Below are 20,866 nucleotides of genomic sequence, written 5' to 3' on the forward strand. Positions count from 1 at the left end.
TTTAGAGTTTTATATGTTAAAAAACAAAAGCTTGAGTTTCACTCAGTAGCAAATTGGCAGTCACTGCAGTAGTTTTAGCAGTGAAGTAATAAATGCAAGGGCAGGTGCCCCACAGGAAAACTTATTCACCACATTTTTACCAGCTATAACTTCTAGACCAAGTGTAACAGCCTGCTGTAATAATCAGAATATGAAGTTACCTCTGTATGAAAAACTAGCTGGATTATCTCCATCCAAGAAAGGATATATCCATCAAAGTTGGTAATTGCTATTTCTGGCCCTAGGGATCACTTAGGCTTTCAGTGACATTGATGACTCTAGCTCCAAATTACTTTACATGTTCATTCTGAATTTGTGCAACCCCATGTAGAACAGGCAAACTCAGCAGTGTATGTACCCAGACAGCACCAACCAACAGGGTTTCTGCTTGCAAGATTTAGCAGTTTAGCTCCTCTGTCTAATCACTGCATTCAGTCATTACTTCTGGACATGTATAGCCTCTCCCAAGTTAGATGTTACAAAGAAATGAAGCTGAATATCATCAGCATATTGATGATACCATCTGAAAATTCTGATGACTGCCTTCATCAGTTTCATATAGATGTTACATGGAATGGGGAACAAGATTGTGCCTTGTGGCATCATGGCTATCTGAGTGCCTTGACACTGTTAGCCAGTAACACTGTCTGAGGCATGTCATTACAAGCAGGAGCAGAACCACTGTAACACAGTGCCTCCAACCTCCAACTCCAGAAATGATCAGAGAGGATCATTTGATCAAGACCCACTAAGAGATCAAAATAAATTAACTGAGTCATTCTTCCTCTCTCTCCTACAGGAGGTTATCAACCAGGGTAACCATGGTTGATTCTTTCCCTAAGTTAGGGCTGAATCTAGATTGGAAATAATTGAGAGAATCAGTCTCCTGCAAGAGCAGCTGCAGAAATGAAACAGTGGGTGGTAATTGGAAGATCCACTGATCCATGGAAGAGTTCGTCAGCGGTTGGTGGACTTCTGCTCTTTTTGAGGCTGGTGTTACCATTCCCTGATGGTATGATACATTCACAAGACTAACATCAACAAAATAAAGTATTATTACACAATATCCTCAAAAACTAAATGTGCAGCCCTCATTCACTGAGAAAATATATCCTGAAATAAGTTTTATCACAAATGGAGTTGCCTTTAAGACTACTTGAAAGCTGCAACTGGTAGAAACCATGACAGCCCATGTGCTGACAGGTGGTAACTACCAAAGACACATTTTATCTGTGCTTAAGGCCCTGTATTGGCGGCCAGTAGGTTTTAGAGTGCTCTTTATGTCCTATAAAGCCCTTTATGGTTTTGTGCTGAGGTGGCTCCAGGACTGTATTCTCCAGTTAGAACTGACACACCTTGTATATTCATCACAAGTAAAACATTCTTGACAATCCTGCATTTTTGTGAGATTTGGGGGTGCAAAGCCAAAGACAATGGCTATAATGGTCCCAATATTGTGGAATAGCCTCCGTTTGACTATCAGGCTTACCCCTCCCATGTAGTAGCTTTCTGGGAAACATTAAAAACTGAATTGTTTTGAAAGCCCTTTAGTGATTGATGTCATCTTACTGGTGTTGGCTGATTTCTAGTTGTGTGGTTTTCTTTTATATCATGTGTGATTGGTATAGTGATAATTATAATTTTGGGGGGTTGGGGTTGTTTTTTCTTACTGTGGACATTTTGATATCTGTGGTTTTGATATTGTTTAAATTTAACCATGCATGCTTATTACTTACATATTATATTATACCATGGATGTTTTAATTTTGTTGTACAGAGTTGGCGACATATAAACCCAATAATAAAAAAATAAATGGAGGCCTATGAACATCAGACAATAAATTTCTTCCTTCTGTGTGCAGATTTGACATTTAGCTCCTTGTTTGTGGATTGATCTTACCGTTTCATGTAACAACTTGAGGTATGTGTTAAAAGCTCCAGACAATAAAAAATTCTGTTGCTGTTTCAGCCAAATGTGGATACTTAGTGTCAAACAGTCAACCAACTGTTACTTCTGGAATAAAGGTGACATTTTGCAAAATGTTTTATAACAAAACAAGTCATAACAGTAAATAAGTAGTGTTAGTTTATTACGATGACTGAGTTTGCTCCTCATGCGAAGCTGTAATGTGGTTTGGCATATTGACTGAATCCAGCTATTGTGGATTGTAAGCCATAGTATGCGGCTTTGTTACAGAAAACCATCACACTATTTTCTTTTGCAATACACAGTATTCTGCAAAGTACAGAAGAAGAGTAAAAAATAGTGAGCTAAAGAAATTAAAGCCTGGAGATTTAAAAATAAATAATGGAATCTAGTTTACACCAACACTCTGCTTTTTCTATCCTTACAAACCATCCTTAAACCACTTCAGATGTTGTCTTTTGTTCTTAAACCTTTCAGTCTCACTTTTTGATCATTACATTTCCATTCAACTATGATTTTCTTATTCCTCCCCTTTCCCTCATGCAGTCATCCTTCATATAATTGTTTTTATAATTCAGTTCTTATTCTCTCTGTATGACAAACTGTCTCAACATCTATCATATTAATCACTCAGTTCTGTATCCAGACCACTTCCATTAAACACCCATTCATTCTTGGCCCTATCCTTGTTTTACCACATATACTACTTAAGTACCCCATTGCTACTGCATTCAACTTACTTTTTTGTTTCTCCTAGCATATCCAACTCTCACTTTATATTTACGAATTCACTAGTTTCATAGCTGCCCTCTCCATAGACTCTGTAGTTATCATATGACATTCACAATAAAATAAAAGTATAATAAAACATCCATAATATAAATGTAAAAATTGTAAAATAAAACAAGAAACAGTAACAACAATAATAAACTGATGGTGTCATTTCACTCATCACAGGCTTTCTGAAACAATTCAATTTGTAAAAATTCTCAGAAACCCAATAACATGGGACAATCTGACTTCCAATGGAAGGCTGTTCCATACCACAGGCACCTTACAAAAGGATGAGTGAATCGGATGGGTTGAATTTGGCTGGAGAAGACAGTCCTGTGGGTACTAAAATGCCAAGCCATCAAGAGTTTATAGATCAAGGCCAGTTCTTTGAATTGCATATAAAAGCTGATAAGGAGTCAATGCAGAGCCCAAAGGACCAAGGTAAAATGCTCTTATTGATATACAGTCGTGCGAAAAAGAAAGTACACCCTCTTTGAGTTCTGTGGTTTTACATATCTGGACATAATAAAAATCATCTGGTCCTTAGCAGTTCTCAAAAGTAGGTAAATACAACCTGAGATGAACAACAACACATGACATATTACATCATGTCATCATTTAATTTATTAAAAGAAAGCCAAAATGGAGAAGCCATGTGTGAAAAACTAAGTACATCTTATGATTCAACAGCTTGTAGTACCACCTTTAGCAGCAATAACTTGAAGTAATATTTTCTGTATGACTTTATCAGTCTCTCACATCATTGTGGAGGAATTTTGGCCTACTCTTTTCAACATGGCTTCAGTTCATTGAGGTTTGCAGGCATTTGTTTATGCACAGCTCTGTTGAGGTCCCGCCACAGCCTTTCAATCGGGTTGAGGTCTGGACTTTGACTGGGCCATTGCAACACCTTGTTTCTTTTTTTTTTTCAGCCATTCTATTGTAGATTTGCTGGAGTGCTTGAGATAATTGTCCTGTTGCATGACCCAGTGTCAGCCAAGCTTTAACTGTCAGACAGATGGCCTCACATTTGACTCTAGAATACTTTGGTATACAGAGGAGTTCATGGTCAACTCAATGACTGCAGGGTGCCCAGGTCCTGTGGCTGCAAAACAAGCCCAAATCATCACCCCTCCACCACTATGCTTGATGGTTGGTATGAGATGTTTGTGCTGATATGCTGTGTTTGGTTTTTGCCAAACGTGGCACTGTGCATTATGGCCAAACATCTCAACTTTGGTCTCATCTGTCCAAACAACAGTGTTCCAGAAGTCTTGTGATTTGTTCCGATGCAACTTTGCAAACCTAATCCATGCTGCCATGTTTTTTTTAGAGAGAAGAAGCTTTCTCCTAGCAGCCCTTCCAAACAAACCATACTTGTTCAGTCTTTTTCTAGTTGTACTGTCATGAACTTAAACATTTAATATGCTAACTGAGGCCTGTAGAATCTGAGATGTAACTCTTGGATTTTTTGTAACTTCTCTTAGCATTGCACGGTCTGACCTTGGGGTAAATTTGCTGGGACATCCACTTCTAGGAAGATTGGCAACTGCCTTGAATGTTTTCTGCTTGTGAATAATCTTCCTCAGTGTAGAATGATGGACTTTAAATTGTTTGGAAATGGCATTATAACCCTTCCCAGATTGATGGGCAGCAACAATTGCTTCTCTAAGATCATTGCTGATGTCTTTACTCTTCAGCATTGTGTTAACACACACCTCAATACTCAAGACCAGCAAACTCCTAAAACTTTGGCTTTTATAGAGGTAGTCACATTTGCTGATGATCAACTGATCAAGGGCATTTGATTAACAGCATCTGGCTGCTACTTAGCCGCTTTATACCTATGGAAGCAGTAAGAGTATACTTAGTTTTTCACACATGGCTTCTCCATTCTGGCTTTCTTCTTGTAAAATAAATGATGACATGGTGTAATCTGTCATGTGTTGTTGTTCATCTGAGGTTGTATTTACCTACTTTTGAGAACTGCTAAGGACCAGATGATTTTTATTATCTCCTGATACATATCACCATAGAACTCAAGGAGGGTGTACTTTCTTTTTCACACAACTGTATGCCAGCTAACAAATGGGCTGCTGTATTCTGGACCAAGTGTAGTTTTCAAATAGTCTTCAAAGCAGCCTCATGTAAAGCACACTGCACTAGTCCTAGTGCTAAGGAAAGAGTTACTTTCTCAAGGTCCTCCTGCCCAAGGTAGGTCACAATTGGTTCAGCAGCCACAACTGGGCAAAGGTTCTGCTGGCCACATCTTCTCTTGACACATCCAACTTTCCATATAACTTACAGGGCAAAAGTACATACTTACACACAGCCCTTTTAGGTCCTTTTGACAAACATACATTCTTCTCAAGACTGGTAGTCCTCATTTAGCGACCACCATTGGGACTGGCAACACAGTTACTAAGTGACACAGTCATTAAGTGGAAAATCACATGATTGCGACTGTGCCTACGATTTTACTTCTGCTTTCCTTCTTCCCTGCCCTTTGGAATGCTCACCCTGGTGCTGGGATAATTAACAAGAATGGAATTAATGTTTGTATTTATATTCATTGCAGAGGAAGAGATTACAAGAGAATAAGCAGGCTCACAGTGGGGAATACACATGGAAGTAAATGTGCTGGCGCCAACTGTTTGGTAACCACGCTTGAGTCTGGAAGCCACAAAGGCACTAGGCAAATAGCCAGTGTATTCCCCAATGTGTACCTCGGTCTGTTGGCAGGGGAGAAAAAAAAGGGTCAGGCACAGGACAATGTGTACTAACTGACTGTAATGGTGAACACCTGACAGAGAGAGGCTGCAAAGGTCATAAATGCGTGCCTTGGTTGCAGTTATTTTTTCATCACCGCTGTAACTTCGAATGGTTGTTGCACAAGGCAATCAGTAAGCGAGGTCTATCTCTAGACCACATACTATCCATTACTTTTCTATCAGCATTTGTACATGATAACATTTCTCCATCCATTTTCCTGTCTTCAGTAAGCTTTCAACCAAAGGTGATGTTGTTCTGCCTGCAGGTTTTTTTATTATTTATAACAAGCAATCATTCACTTCATTTTCCCCATCAAACACAACTAATTTGGTTTTTGATCCAGTAATTTTAACATCATATAAAATATATTCCATAAACTTGAGGGATGATAGTAAACATATTGCTATCATTGCTATAAGTGCTAAGAGGGCCTTTGCACACCTTCAGGTTGTGCACCAGTTGTGCCCATTCCTGGACTGGGAGGCTCTACTCACTGTCATTCATGTCCTCGTGACCTCCTGTTTGGACTATTGCAACGTGCTCTACATGGGGCTGCCCTTGAAGAGCACTCAGAAGCTTCAGCTGGTGCAGAATGCAGCTGCCGGGTTGTAGATAGTGTCAGCTACTCGGCACATGTTGCACCACTACTTTGGGAGCTGCATTGGTTGCCGACATGTTTCCAGGTGCAGTTCAAGGTGCTGGTTGTCACCTTTAAAGCCCTTCATGACTTGGGATTGGGTTACCTTAGGGACTGTCTTTTCCCAGTTGTTTCTACTCATCCAATCTGGTCCGGCAGGGTGGACATGCTCCGGGTCCTGTCAGCCAAGGAATGTTGGGTTCCAGGATTGCTGTTGCTAAGTGATTTGGTCATAAAGTACAATGTTAGGTGACCACATCACTTAGTGACGGCAGCCCTGGTTGTTGTTGCCCAAGACATGCAGGTTGTTAAGTGGAAAGCAGTGGGAGTCCCAGGTAAGGAGTGCGGTGATGCCATAAGGTTGGGGGAGGCCCAGTGCAGGCTGTGTATGAGTTGGGGGAGGGGGCACTGTGTTGCAGAGTGAGCACAGAAAGGCTGGGGAAGGAGGGCACGTGGTACGTGTGAGCACAGGAAGACCAGGGAAGGAGAGCGCAGGGTCCGTGCAAGCGTAGGAAGGCCTGGGAAGGAGGGTCTGGGGTGTATGTGAGTGCAGGGAGGCTGGGGAAGGAGGGTACAGTACACAGGAAGACGGGGGACTTACCAGAGTGACGTGTGACCTTCCCTGCCAGCTTCCCCATTGAATTTGCTTGTGGGAAGCCAGCAGGGAAGGTTGCAAATGGTGATGATGTGACCATGAGATGCTACTGCAACTGTCATAAATGCGAGCTGGTTACCAAGTGCCTGAATTGCGATTGTGTGACCACTGGGGCGTTGCAACAGCTGGAACTTTGAGGACTTGGACATAAGTACCGCTCATTCAGTGCCATCACTTCTTCCAACAGTCACTGAACTTGTGTTTGGTAAGCGAGGACCACCTGTAGCTGAATAGTGTGGTCAAACTTATATAGGAAAAAGGGGATAAAATGAGTTCAACACATTATTTGTTACTTACTAGTTTAATAATCAGTTGCAAATCCTGCAAGATATATTTTGCAAAGACTTCTAGATTGGGTGAGGGTAAATCAGATTTTTTTCATCCAGAATAGGCTAGATTTAAGAGGGTTTCAGTACATTGGATGGTGCTTTATATTGCAGCATTTGATTTAGAAGTTGTTTGAAAAACCATCTGGGGACTATACCTTGCATTCATTAATCTGTCATCAATTTTTGTTTCAATAGGCAGAGTTAGACTATGGAGAATTGCTAGAGTTGAACGTAGAGGGCGGATTGATCTAATATATAGACTTTATGGCACATGTGTTCAGTTGCATATAGATCAAGCTGGTGGATTAACAGAAAAAATATAATAAATATGCCTTGAGAGAGGCAAGGATTTATCTTGGCACCATTTCTGTTCTTCAGTTATATTAGTGATACAGTCATAGATCTTTCTTCCCTCCCAGTTTTTCCCATTATCTGTTGGTGAATGTAAGATTTCTGCTCTTTAATAAGCACATGACATGGCATCACTTTCAGCTACACAACTTGGTTTAAGTATTTTTTAAAAAAATAAGTCATGTAAATCTGAGTAGTTTGTAACTAACTACTATAAAATCCAGATAGTTTTTACCAAAAAACAAACAAATATAAATGGCTTTTTGATGGCAGTGCATTGGTACGGGTAAATTTTTAAAAATACCTTGGTATTTACTTTTCCCAATCTTGTCATGATATCTTCACATTACTAGTGCTAAAATGACAGCCATGCAATCCATGAAAGTGTGCTGTTCTCTTTCCCCACAACTCTTCAAAAGAAGGTAGGTGGTTAATATAATAATATACAGTGGTGCTTAAAAGTTTGTGAACCTTTTGAATTTTCAATATTTCTGCATAAATATGACATAAAATGTGATCTGTTCTCCACACAAGTCCTAAAATTAGATAAAGAGAACCCAATTAAACAAATGAATCAAAAACATTATACTTGTTCATTGATTTATTGAGGAAAATTATCCAAAGCTATCTATTTGTGTGTGGCAAAAGTATGTGAACTTCTGGGATTATAAATCAGATGTTTCAATCAATGGGATTATCAGGTGTGAGTGTGGGAAGTCCTCTCTCCAAAATACAGTTGTTGATGCTCACTAGGCTGGAAAAGTTTACAAACCTATTTTCAAAGAGTTTTGAAATACTGGTGGCAGTATCATGATTTGGGCCTGCTTTGCTGCCTTTGGACAACATTGTTGATAGGAACTATGAATTCTGAATTGTACCAGCAAATTCTGCAGGAAAATGCCAGGGTATCTATCCATGACCTGAAGCTCAAGAGAAAGTTGGTCATGCAGCAAGACAGTGATTCAAAAAACACAAATCATATGACCAAAGAATGGTTAAAGCAAAAGAAAATTAATGTTTTGGAATGGCCAAGCCAAAGTCCTGACCTTAATCATATAGAAATGTTAGGGAAGGACCTGAAGTGGGCAGTTCATGCGAGGAAACCCACTAACATTCCTGAATTGAAGCTGTTCTGTAAGGAGAAATGGCTTAAAATTCCTCTAAGCCAATGTGCAGAACTGATCAACAATTATTAGAAGCGTTTAGTTGCAGTTATTGCTGCCCAAACACACCAGTTACCGAAAGCAAAGATTCACATACTTTTACCACACAAATATGTAGCTTTGGATCATTTTTCTCAATAAATCAATGAACAAGTATAATGTTTTTGACTTATTTGTTTAATTGGGTTCTCTTTATCTAGTTTTATATTTTATAATTATTAACATAATAACTGATTATTGTTTGTATTATATTATTAAATAATATTATAAGAATCATCCCTTCAGCAGTTAATACCTTTAAAGGAAAAGTAGTTGCCCAATTGTCATACAGGGCAGAAATATGGGGAATGGACAAACTCAGTTATCTGGAAATGATCTAGAATAAATTTGTAAGAACTATACTTGCTCTTCCCCCAACATTCCCACTGCTCTCATGAGAGAAGTGTGGATGACTTTAGTTACCAGTAGGGTGATTTGTTTTTACTAAAAAATATTGTTTCACATGCCAGAGACTGGATTGCAGGAGCTGGTTGGGCTCAGACCTGTTAGTGGTATTTGAAATGATACTCAGCGCCTGTAGAATATGTGTATCAACCTAAGTGTAAGGGGAAAAAAACTTAGGGGTTGATTAGCTTCTGTGGACTCTTAACAGGACTGATGATCAGTATATAGTGCAGGTGGTCCTCGTTTAACATTCACTCTTTCAGTGACCAAAGTTATGACGGCACTGAACAAGTGGTACTTAGGACAGGTCCTCATAGTTGCGGCCATTGCAGTGTCCCTGCAGTCACATGACCGTGATTTGGGTGCTTGGCACTTACGACATTACAGCATCCCACAGTCACGTGATTGCCATTTGCCAGCTTCCGTCAAGCAAAGTCACTGGGGAAGCTGGCAGGAGGTTGCAAATAGCAATTACATGGGATTCGCCTAACAATGGCAACTGGGACTGCCAGAACTGCCTTCATAAGTTGATGTTCACATGACATTAACCTTAGGACTGTGTCACTTAGCGATGGAGTTTCCAATCCTGATTACTGTCCGCAAGAACTACCTGTACAACTTTCTAACTTGCTGCTGGTGAAATTGTATAATGGCTTGTGCCTATATGCAATTCTTGATAAGCTGCCCTTTGATACAAGCTTTTACAGAGCTGTATTTTCTGACTGTTCCTTCAGATATGTGAAGAGGAGATACAAGGAGATTTCTGTACCATAGTGTGCTTAGGTATTTCTAAAGTACCTCATATGGAAGATTTGATTTGCTATGTGCTGCACTGTAAATTATATCTGCCCCCAGAAGTAGATTTATCTACCCACGTCTACAGCGATGTAGTTGGGCTTCGCACAGTGAAAGAATTTGCTTTCTGATGGGAGATTTTGATTCTTTTGCCATGTGCAGTAGGCAAAAGGAAGTTAAGAACAAAAGAATGGGCAGCCATGACAATAAAGTAGATAAAGGAGATGAAAAGTGTCAGTTATTTGCAAATACCATATAATTGGATGACTGATAGCATAATAAGATGACTCTGCTTGATGGCCTAAACCTTGTATTTAGTTTTTGTTATTTTATTTTAAAATTGCTGAAACCAACAATTCTAATACATTTTTAAAAATGATTCTTCTTGCATTATACATGGGCTGCAAATCATTCAGATTATCAGATAACACAACATCCATTGTCTGCATACAGAAATTTAACAAACAGCCTTCAAGTCCATATATACTTGGTGAATAATATACAAATATTATCTTTGACCTCCCCCTGTTTTCCACCACCCTTTAAACAATCCTATATATTTGCATCTTGTTTTCTTCCCTGTGAAAGTTCTGGATTACCAGGCAGTCAGAAAAGAGACAGAGAGCCAATTTGGTGTAGTGGTTAAGCCATCAGGCTAGAAACCTGGAAACTGTGAGTTTAGTCTCGCCTTAGGGACAAAGCCAGCTGGGTGACTTTGGGCCAGTTACACTCTCTCAGTCCTAGGAAGGATGCAATGGCAAACCACTTCTGAAATCTTGCCAAGAAAACTGCAGGGACTTTTGCAGACACCAGGAGTCAACACTGACTCGAAGGCGTGTGCGTGCACATGTGTGCATGCGCACACACAGAGAAAAGAAATTGATTGATACAAATCAATGTAGATTCTAGCGGGGTAAAAAAAATAGTGTAAATCTTTCAGTGCTTTATCAGCTTGAGCAGCCTTTTCTGTTCTTAGCTAAGGTCTAAAAGGCAAGTTTTGTCATTTCATACAAAATAATTAGTATTATATAATTATATAATGTAATGTAATACATATAAGGAAATTGTAACTTCAGAACACCTCCATTGTGACCATACCACATTAGTTGAAAATGTAATGTTTTAAATATTTCTGAAAACATGCTGATTGTTTATTGGATCCTCCCTAAACTGTAATGCATGGACCAGGTTGAAGTGCAGTTGTATTGGGGTAATGCTGATGATAAGCAAGAGGTTTTGGTAGTCAGTTAGATAACTGGAACCAGCATAAGGAAGAATATTAAGAGAACCTGAGAAATGGGATCAAAATACACAGTTGATAACAGTTGTAGTCAGCCTTATGCTGTTAACACATTTGGGATTATTAATGAATGTAACTTTCTAACTTGATCGCTGCTCAGGATTTATATAGTTGTAGTCCAAAATAATTGAATTAGTATGAATTATAAAAAATATGTATGAATCTGTGAAAGAATCTTGCTGATCATTTTGACAAGTTGCAAATAGTTTAGAAAACAGTAGTGAGGATGCATTGCTGGTCCAGTCTATGTGTTTGGTGAATATCTCTCCTTTCCTCTTACCTAGTATTAATCACATTTAGACTATGGGAATATCTTGTATGTAAATTTGCACTTGAAGGCTATTTGGAAACTGCTTTTAGTTTAGCAGTAACATTGGATTCCATTTCCAAACAGTGTTGGAAGGATACTATAAACTGTTGGAATTAACAATTTGTTGATTGTTGAAAATATTTTTAAGAAGTTTGCCCTGTAACAACAATGGTTCTCTGCCTCTAATCACATTTCTCCTCTACAGCATGATTTAAAGAATGTGAGCAAAATATGAGCACCAGCTGCTGTTACAATTGGCAGCTTCTCTCTTAATTACAGGTTATAGGAAATTGTGATCCAGCACTAAGGATATGTCCTCTCATTTCATTAAGAGACAGATTTCTTCTTAAACATAGTTAATATGATAGCTGATGATTTCACTTAATTATAAGAGGGAGGCAGATTTGCTTTAGGGAGTAGGAAAGGTTTTGGTGTATGGCTAGGGGGGAAAAAGGCATAGATTCCCGAAGCTGGTTTCCATTTGGATTACTCTTAGTTGGTGCTCTGGCTGTAGAACTACCTATTTTAATTATTTTACAAAGAAAAATATCTTTAAGGACAAACAAACATCAGTGCTTAGTTTGTTTCATTTTATTTTTATTGTCTATTTTAAAATATGTTTCATAAGCAAAAATGACAAATACTGAAACCTTTTGGCAAAATTTCTAGTTTTATCTAGTGGTGTTTGTGATTTTGGCTTACTTTTACTACACATGAAAATCAATTAAAATTTTGTAATAAGTTCACTGGAGGCGAAGAATCTGTATAAAGTTCAACTGATAAGGCAAAAATATCTGGGTGAAACAGTTTTAATATTAATTCAGCTGTTCTGTTTCCACATTAACATTTATTTAGATATACACATACACATACACAGTATGTATTTCGATTTTCATCTGTCTTTTTTTAATGAACTGTAGGAACATCATCTCCAGCGGGCCATTTCAGCACAGCAGGTATATGGAGAGAAGCGGGATAATATGGTTATACCAGTCCCAGAAGCAGAAAGTAATATTGCTTATTATGAATCTATATACCCTGGAGAATTTAAGATGCCAAAGCAGCTTATTCACATACAGCGTGAGTATAAACTGAATGTTTAAAATTAACTTGATTGCTTTTTTAAAAATTAAAATAGTTTTCTAGATTCACAATCTCCTTTGGATATAAAGAAAGATATATTACTTCATGTAACTAAGTAATTAGATTTATTAACTAAATTTGATAAACAAAAAATATTGAGCTCAAAATAGTTAAATTGTGTTATTTATATGGTCTCTTATATAATAAAATATGATAGTGTTTAAAAAATGAAAAATATCCTTATAGCACTCTTTGATATAACTTACATGGCATGCAGTTTATAGTTTATAACTTGTTCAGAGTTGTCAAGGACCAACTGAAAATGTATGTCTTATATTTTCATCTTTATTCTCTTTATGTCTTATTATTATTTTTATTCTTATATCAAACTTAACATTGTCAGGTAAAGTTTTTCAGATTTGGTCAAAGAAAATGGAATTGGAGATGTATTACCCCACAGAAAATAATTCTCAAGGACTATGAATTCTTTTTAATGTAGCTGTTAGTTGATATCCCGCAGATTAGAAATAGACATATTTGGTTTTTTATTTGTTCCATTTTGAGTACAACAAATGTTGTTGTAAATAAGTTGAAAGGGCAACTTTATGAGGGCTTGCCTAAACAGCAAGATCAGGGCCATGATACTATCTCACGGTATGGGGAATACACTGGGCTGTTTGCGTAGCGTGCTTGTGGCTGCCAGCATTAGCACATTGCTTTTGATGTGTATTCCCCATTGTGTCCCTGCTTACTCTCTTGTAATCCCTTTCCAATCTCTCTGCTCTGCAGGGGTGGGGTGGGGAAACAAGCAATTTCTGTAGGCAGTCTCTCCTGTGCCTGACCTGTTCCCCACCTCACAGAGTGGAGAGTTTAGAGAGGAAGGGATTACAAGGGAGTAAACAGGCACACAGTGGGAAATATGCTGGGCTGTTTGCATAGCGTGCTCACAGCTGCCAGCACCAGCGCATTGCTTTTGATGTGTATTCCCCATTGTGTGCCTACTTACTCTCTTTAATCCTTTCCTCTCCAATCTCTCTGTTCTGCAAGGGGGGAAAAAAAGAAAAACAACAGGTCAGGCACAGGACAACGCATACTGGCTGTAATGGCGATCACGTGACTGATGGACACTGTGAAGGTCGTAAATGCGGACATTGGTCGTAAAGTTATTTTTTCAGCACCGTTGTAACTTTGAACGGTCGCTGAACAAGGCAGTCGGTAAGCGAGGACTACCTGTAATGGGATAGATCTACCAAGTCTGTCTTATTCACCCTGAAAACAATAGCCCTTAATGAAGAATTGATTATCTGGTGAAGGCTATTTTACTAGACTTTAAGCCCCTATTCATTTGATAATATTATTTCAGCTATTTATCTGCATTCTATCCTATCCTAAATCCATATTCTCAGGACTCGTTAAGGAATATAATTTTATAGTTAGTAGACTTCAAGTTGGCAGGAATATATGTGCATATTTTTAAACTCTTTTAATTTGAAGTAGACATTAAACTGTGTTAGCTTCAGCTCCTATAAAATGCCAGTTGTTCATCTGAACTATTCCAGATTTACATCTAAATTATTTTATTCTGTTTTGCCTAGATGGGGGAAAAACCCATAAAAATGTTTTTCTCTGTTCAGCTTTTAGTTTGGATGCTGAGCAACCAGATTATGATTTGGATTCAGAAGATGAGGCCTTTGTGAATAAGCTGAAGAAAAAAATAGATATTTCTCCTTTGCAATTTGAGGAAATGATAGATCGACTTGAAAAAGGAAGTGGTCAGCAGGTATAGTATTGTTTCAAATTTGAAATTGTTTTAAGAGTATAAATATATAAAAGTGACATACTTGGATTTTACCTTTAGCCAGTCAGCCTGCAGGAAGCCAAGCTACTCTTGAAGGAAGATGATGAACTGATTAGAGAAGTATATGAGTACTGGATTAAAAAGAGAAAAAACTGTCGAAGTCCCTCTCTTATCTCAGCAGTGAAACAGGAGAAGCGTGATGGTTCCAGCACAAATGATCCTTACGTTGCATTTAGAAGGCGAACAGAAAAGATGCAGACTCGAAAAGTGAGTATGCATGTATATGTGTGTGTATAGAGTCTATATATATAGGCTATTTCCCTGCTCTTATTGCATCCACAGATTGCTGTCCAGGGGTCTTTTTAAAATGAACCAGATTCTTTTACAGAAGGATGGACTATTAAAATACTCCTGTGACAATGTTAGCAAAGCACTTTGTGGATAAAAATCACTTGCATTCACTTGGACTCAGAAGCCAGTTGGACAGAGTCCAGAAAAGTGAGGGTAGTGTGTTGCAAGGATTCCTGAGAAAGAGTTTGAACATGTTGATCCTGTGGAATTGGGCAATCTTTAGTGAGATGAGCTTGACCCTGCCCTATTTGGCTTGTGCAAGCTGCCAAGGAGGGGATGGGGAGATGGATCAAGCCATGGTGGACACCTTGTGGGATGTCTTTGAAGGGGGCATTGTAGATCCTTTCCTTAAGGGGCTGGTTTTTAACCCAACTGCATTGGACAGCTATCACCCAGTCTGCAACCTCCCAGCCCATAGGCACTTCATTATAGAATTTCTCAGGGCTCAAACCTCTCCCCCATCTATACAAGGCTGGAGGGAGGAAGTCATTCGACAGTTTGAGGTATGGTATTATCAGTATGCAGATGATACCTAATTATACATCTCCATCCCAGATCAAATGGGAGAAGGATGGGAGTCTTTGACTCACTGGTGACTGTAAGGGTCTGGATGGGGAAAAAGAGGTTGAAACTCAACCCAGGCAAGACAGAGTGCCTGCTAATTCAGAAACCAATTGATTCTAGGGTAACACCAATTTCAGCTCTTGATGAGGTTGTACTCCTCTGGAAGTTGCTGATGTACAACCTCAGCATCCTCCTGGACTTCCAGCTCCTGTTAGAACAGGAGGTGGAAGTTGTGGCCCGGAGGGCCTTTGCTTAGTTTTTGGCTTTTGAATCAGTTGCTGTTGTTCCTAGGACTGGTAGCTGTCACCCATGCCCTTGTTACTTCATGTATGGACTACTGCAGTGTGCTCTACTGGGCACTGTCATTGAAGATATCCAGAAGCTCTAATTACTGCAAAATCCAACAGCTCATGTATTAACATGAACAGCTTGATTTTCCCATACAACAGCAAGTACAGCAAGAGCTCTGTTAGTGTCAGGTTTAGCCCAAGGAACTCCAAGAGACAATGCAAAATCAGTTCAGCTATGTTTATTAGCTACAACCTCTAGCAGACTGAAACCCCAGCTCCTAAGCCAGCTAGCCACAACACCGTGAATTCCTCAGGGAGGTGCCAGCCTCATCCTTTTGTAGTTCCTACGCTCTTTCGGTGAACTAAGAAAACGCTTATCTCCCTGAGCCTGGCCTTCTTAATTCCATTCCATTACAGTTAGTCTGCTTCTGTGTATAGTTCAAGATGCTAGGAGCCACCTTTAAAGTCCTATAGAGACTGCTTACTCCAAATAGAATCTGCCTCTCCAAATTGTGTCTGCAAAAAATGCTTGATGAGAATCCCACCAAGTGGTAGGAGGGAATTCAGAAGCCAGCATTTTCTGTTGGAGCTCCTCTCTTATGGAATGCCCTTCTACCAGAAATAAGATTTGTGTGTTCACTATAGATGTTTAGGAAGCCTTTAACAGCATGGCAATTGCAAAAAGCATGTGGGGACTAAACGGTTGTTAGTTTGTTGTACCTGGGATGATTGAGGGCACTGTTAATAATAATTATGAATGCATTTTATAATCATTAGATTAGTTACTGCATTTTTGTACTGTAATACTGCAATTTTCTGTTTTGAGCTGCTTAGAGTCACAGTGATTCAAGTGGCATAGAAGTCTTCATAGATAAATATTTAGAATTTGTGGTTCAAAAATAAATAATTATAGACAATATTCAGATATGGAAATACTTGATATATAATAGTTTGATGTCTAAAATATGAATGTTTCATTTGCATATTTACTACATTTTGCAGAATCGAAAGAATGATGAAGCTTCTTATGAAAAGATGCTTAAACTGAGGCGGGATCTGAGTCGTGCAGTAACAATTCTAGAAATGATAAAGAGAAGGGAAAAAAGCAAGAGAGAATTACTGCATTTAACATTGGAGATTATGGAAAAGAGGTAAAACAGTTCAATTTTGGTTTTAAATTATGAATGCTATTAAATAAAGATCTTATAAAATTGTAACATAAATAATACAATCTTAAAAATTGTAATATATTTTTAATTTGTTTCACATTTGTAACATAGGTGTGCTTGTAGGCATGGGGATAAAAACATTGATGTTTTAGATTATCAAACAAACTATCTTGACTTCTTTGTTATTAATGGCAAGTTTTACCATTTTGGAGAAAAGGATTATTAGGGGTTGACATGTCCTGATATCTTACATTCAGTCCTCTTGCCTCCTCTTAAGGCCCTGAGAGGCAGTGGCAATTGGACCACATAATATTGAAGTAGTGGATAGATTAATCTGATTTCGTGTAAGTCAATGTCACATGAAGGATTTCTTTTGTAATTTTGAAACCAAGGCAACTTTAGGCATCTATCTGGAGTTATACAAATGAAAGGCATGTATTAATTTGCAGGGGACATTTTTTTTTTCATTCTAAAGGGAGAATATTGGTTGATTGGAATGTATTAAAATACCTTTAAAAATAAATTAAGATGTTCTGTATTGGACTAAGATGCTAAGAGGGGTTGAATTTACTGTTTTAGAAATCTGTGGTAATGCTTCATAATGACCAAAGTACAGTAAGTCTGCTTTGCTTGAAATAATATCATTAAAGATCCATTATGCTTTTAGAGTTGGAAATACTGACTGAAAATATATGTTAATCTCACTTACTATTATCTGAGGTGTATAAAATATTTAGCACTTTAAAACACCCTGGTTATTTCAAGCTGAGAACACTTCTGGCAAGTGAAGACAGCATTCGAACAACTCCTGTGAAGTCAGAGCAGTCTTTTTTGAAGCTGATTTTTTTTTCCAAGCTGAAAAGGGATATGTTGATCTCAGAACATTTCAAATTTGAAAAATTTTGCATGCTTAACTGGAATCACCCTTTTAGAATATATATTTTGAGTATTTCTGTAATTATATTTTTCTTCTTGAGTAAGACTTTTTAAATTATGTAACACTCAAGTCTAGATCAGTAGTTCTCAGCATAGGCAATTTCCAGGTGTATAAGCTTGAACTCACAGAATTGTCAGCAATATCCATGCTGGCTGGGAAATTCTAGAAGTAATGTCCATGTATCTGGAAATTGCCAGGTAGGGAAATTCTGATGTAGATTCACTAGATAATAAAGATGCAGATATTAAGTATTTAAACTAACATTGAAAAGTTTTGGCAAGTTCAAACTTTTTCTTTAATTTCCAGATATAATTTGGGCGATTATAATGGAGAGATCATGTCTGAAGTAATGGTACATCGACAGCCCATGAAGCCTACCTATCCTATTCCTGTTATTCCTGTTCCTAATAGCACTCAGTTTAAACACCAAGAAAGTATGGAATTGAAGGAATTTAAAATAAACAAGGTGACTAAATCTATTCTCACGTGTGTGTGTGTGTGTGATGCTATACATATTACTTATTTGAAAAAAATTGCCTCTTTGTGATTCCATGCTATAAATGTGCTTCAAACCATGTGAGTCATTCTTAATTTCATTCCATATGACTTCAAGATAACTGATCTCTAGGTACATACTCCTATTTATTATTCCCTCTGGTAAGTAATTTGCTAGTCCATTATGTTAAAGCTTCTTACGAATTAATCCTGGTTGATCTTGAAAATCTAAGCAAAGTCAGACCTTGTTAGTATTTGAATGGGAGACCAACAGGAAATCCAGGGTGTGGTCTAGATTGTGAAGATGGAAAAAATGCAAAAGAAAATTCTTACTAGAAATGTTCATGAAGTCACCATGAGTTACACTTAGCTTGAAAGAAGTTTTACCAGATTGTCCATTAGGGAAGCAGAAATCCCTCTTTACTTCTCATTTTATCACAATGGTGCATTTTAAAAAAATGTTACTAAAACTAACATCTTCTCCTAATGGATATGATTTACTCAGTTAGATAAAACTATTAATGCATTTTCTCTTCATGCAGCAAGAGAAAGCTGATGCTATACGACCGAAGAGAAAATATGAGAAGAAGCCCAAAATTGTACCTTCATCGGCTGCTATTGCTACTCAACAGACAACTCCTGCTGCACTGCCAATCTTTAATGCTAAAGATATGAATCAATATGACTTTCCCAGCTCTGATGAAGAACCTCTTTCTCAAGTATGACATCTATAATTTCTTTGGTTTAGGGGGAGGAAAGATACTTGTGTCTTTATTCTTATCAGCTGCTTTCTTTTCGAAGGTCTTGTCTGGCTCTTCTGAAGCTGAGGAAGAAAATGATCCTGATGGGCCATTTGCTTTCCGTAGGAAAGCAGGCTGTCAGTATTACGCTGTAAGTCTTGAGTTTCTACAGTATTGTTACACTTATATTAATTAAAATTCATGTTTAACCCTTTTCAAATATTTCTTTTCAAAGCCTCATTTAGACCAAACTGGTGACTGGCCATGGAATAATCCTAAAGGGGGAACATTAGGAGATGAGCGTTATAGATATTGCTTAACCACCCTTACTGTGCCACAAAGGTGCATTGGGTTTTCACGTAGACGGGTTGGACGTGGTGGAAGGTAGGCTTATTTATCTTAAAACTCACTACATTAATATCATATTGAAGTTTGAACATGATGTAGTAAAATAGTTGAAATGTAGTTGTAACTTATGCTTGCTCAGTTATTTAAATTAGCACATAAAATTAGCCACCTGTATTCTTAATGTGTACCTTTGACTTGATTAAGATGATCTTCTCCCTTCTGTTATAGAAACACACAACCTTATTGTGACTTTTCCCCTTCTCTTTTCCCCCTTTAAATCCATGATTTAGAGATTAGCACTAATCATATTTCATGTCATTGCACACTATAAATTACCTGAAAATGATGGGAAGATCCTGAAAGCCTGTGACATGTACCAGACCTCTGTTATGCCTATTGAACTATCAGTTTGGTAATCTGTTTGTGGGACAGGTGTGGTAGTTCATCCTTCTTGAGCGGAGGTCCTTCATGGTACCCATGTAGATCTGTGCATCTTCTGCTTAAAAGTTTAGGTGCTTTGAGGTTCTTATGAGATCATTTGTGTATGCAGATAACCAGAAGACTATAGGTAGGCCTCAAAGCAGTGTGATTTCTCATCAAATGATTTGCATGGGTATAGTGTTGATGATGATGATGATGATGATGATGATGATGATGATGATGATGATGATGATGATGATGATTGGCTGTATTAAAATCCATGTCAAATTACATTAGTAATAGATTTATACATTAGAAATACGTTAGATTTCTGTGGCATCAAAATAGTAACCTAAGCATATCTTGTCTGGATTCTTTTGTCAAGAGTGAGCTGTAATATAATACTGATTTCAGCATGTAATAAATTATTTTTCTTAATATTATCCAGCTGTGCTGGCACCTTCAGCACTCTTATACCTTATAAAAATTAGGTGTAAGTGTGTTTCACATTGCTACTACTGCAGATGCACACCAGCTTGGAAAGAAGTATATATAAATATATATTAGTATTTCTTAGCATAGCTTTGTTCACATTCTGCAATGTGAACAAACCCTTTGACAAGTCTCATAATCTACTTTGCTGTCATCACATTCAAAATTGCTTCAAGTTAGGGGCTTGTAAGAAGAATACACCATCTTTTGTGGGTAGTGGTCTACTTACTAAAGTATTTTTAAGTATTTATGTGTATTTTTTAAAAATGGGATTATTTTTCTAGATTTAGAGGGATGTGGGTTCTTTTTGTCTTAATTCCAGTTGGATTTTGCAGCATATTCTCTGTTGTCCCCTGCAGCTAGAGTTTGACACTGTTAAGGCCTAATTACCACATTTTCCTTTTAAACTTGTTTGTGATCCTTAAACTATAAAAAGGTTACATTCACAATAAGGATCACTTACGTTTGTGAAGAAAGAAATAATCTTGTATCTCCTAACTAAACTGCATGCATTTGAGCAGTGAATGTACTTCTGGTATTTAGCTATCCTTGTTAATAGTGACATCTATCCAGGTTGTTCTTTATTTTGCTTCCCTCCACTAATTAATCCTAAGGTACAGTCAGCCTCTTTATATTCTTACAGTAGTTTGACATTTTGTCCAAATAGTCAGATACTGACTTGT

At 37.8% G+C, this 20,866-nt stretch overlaps 1 protein-coding gene across 3 annotated transcripts in view; it reads left to right on the forward strand.

The window, feature by feature from the left end:
• EPC1 (enhancer of polycomb 1) overlaps positions 1-20,866 on the forward strand; it is a 56,254-nt gene that overhangs the window by 20,362 nt on the left and 15,026 nt on the right. For all 3 annotated transcript variants that reach the window (XM_025173621.2, XM_007438938.2, XM_007438937.2), the window contains 8 exons: positions 12,417-12,576; positions 14,214-14,359; positions 14,438-14,644; positions 16,585-16,733; positions 17,995-18,154; positions 18,726-18,902; positions 18,985-19,074; positions 19,159-19,307. In XM_025173621.2, coding sequence (XP_025029389.1) covers positions 12,477-12,576; positions 14,214-14,359; positions 14,438-14,644; positions 16,585-16,733; positions 17,995-18,154; positions 18,726-18,902; positions 18,985-19,074; positions 19,159-19,307 — 1,178 coding nt within the window. In that variant the 5' untranslated portion in view covers positions 12,417-12,476. The remainder of the gene's footprint in view (positions 1-12,416; positions 12,577-14,213; positions 14,360-14,437; positions 14,645-16,584; positions 16,734-17,994; positions 18,155-18,725; positions 18,903-18,984; positions 19,075-19,158; positions 19,308-20,866) is intronic.

This window comes from Python bivittatus, unplaced genomic scaffold, assembly GCF_059951505.1.
Source record: "Python bivittatus isolate LINGU-HERP-01145 unplaced genomic scaffold, Pbiv_v1 ctg000610_np1212, whole genome shotgun sequence".
NCBI classification, from domain to species: Eukaryota; Metazoa; Chordata; class Lepidosauria; order Squamata; family Pythonidae; genus Python; species Python bivittatus.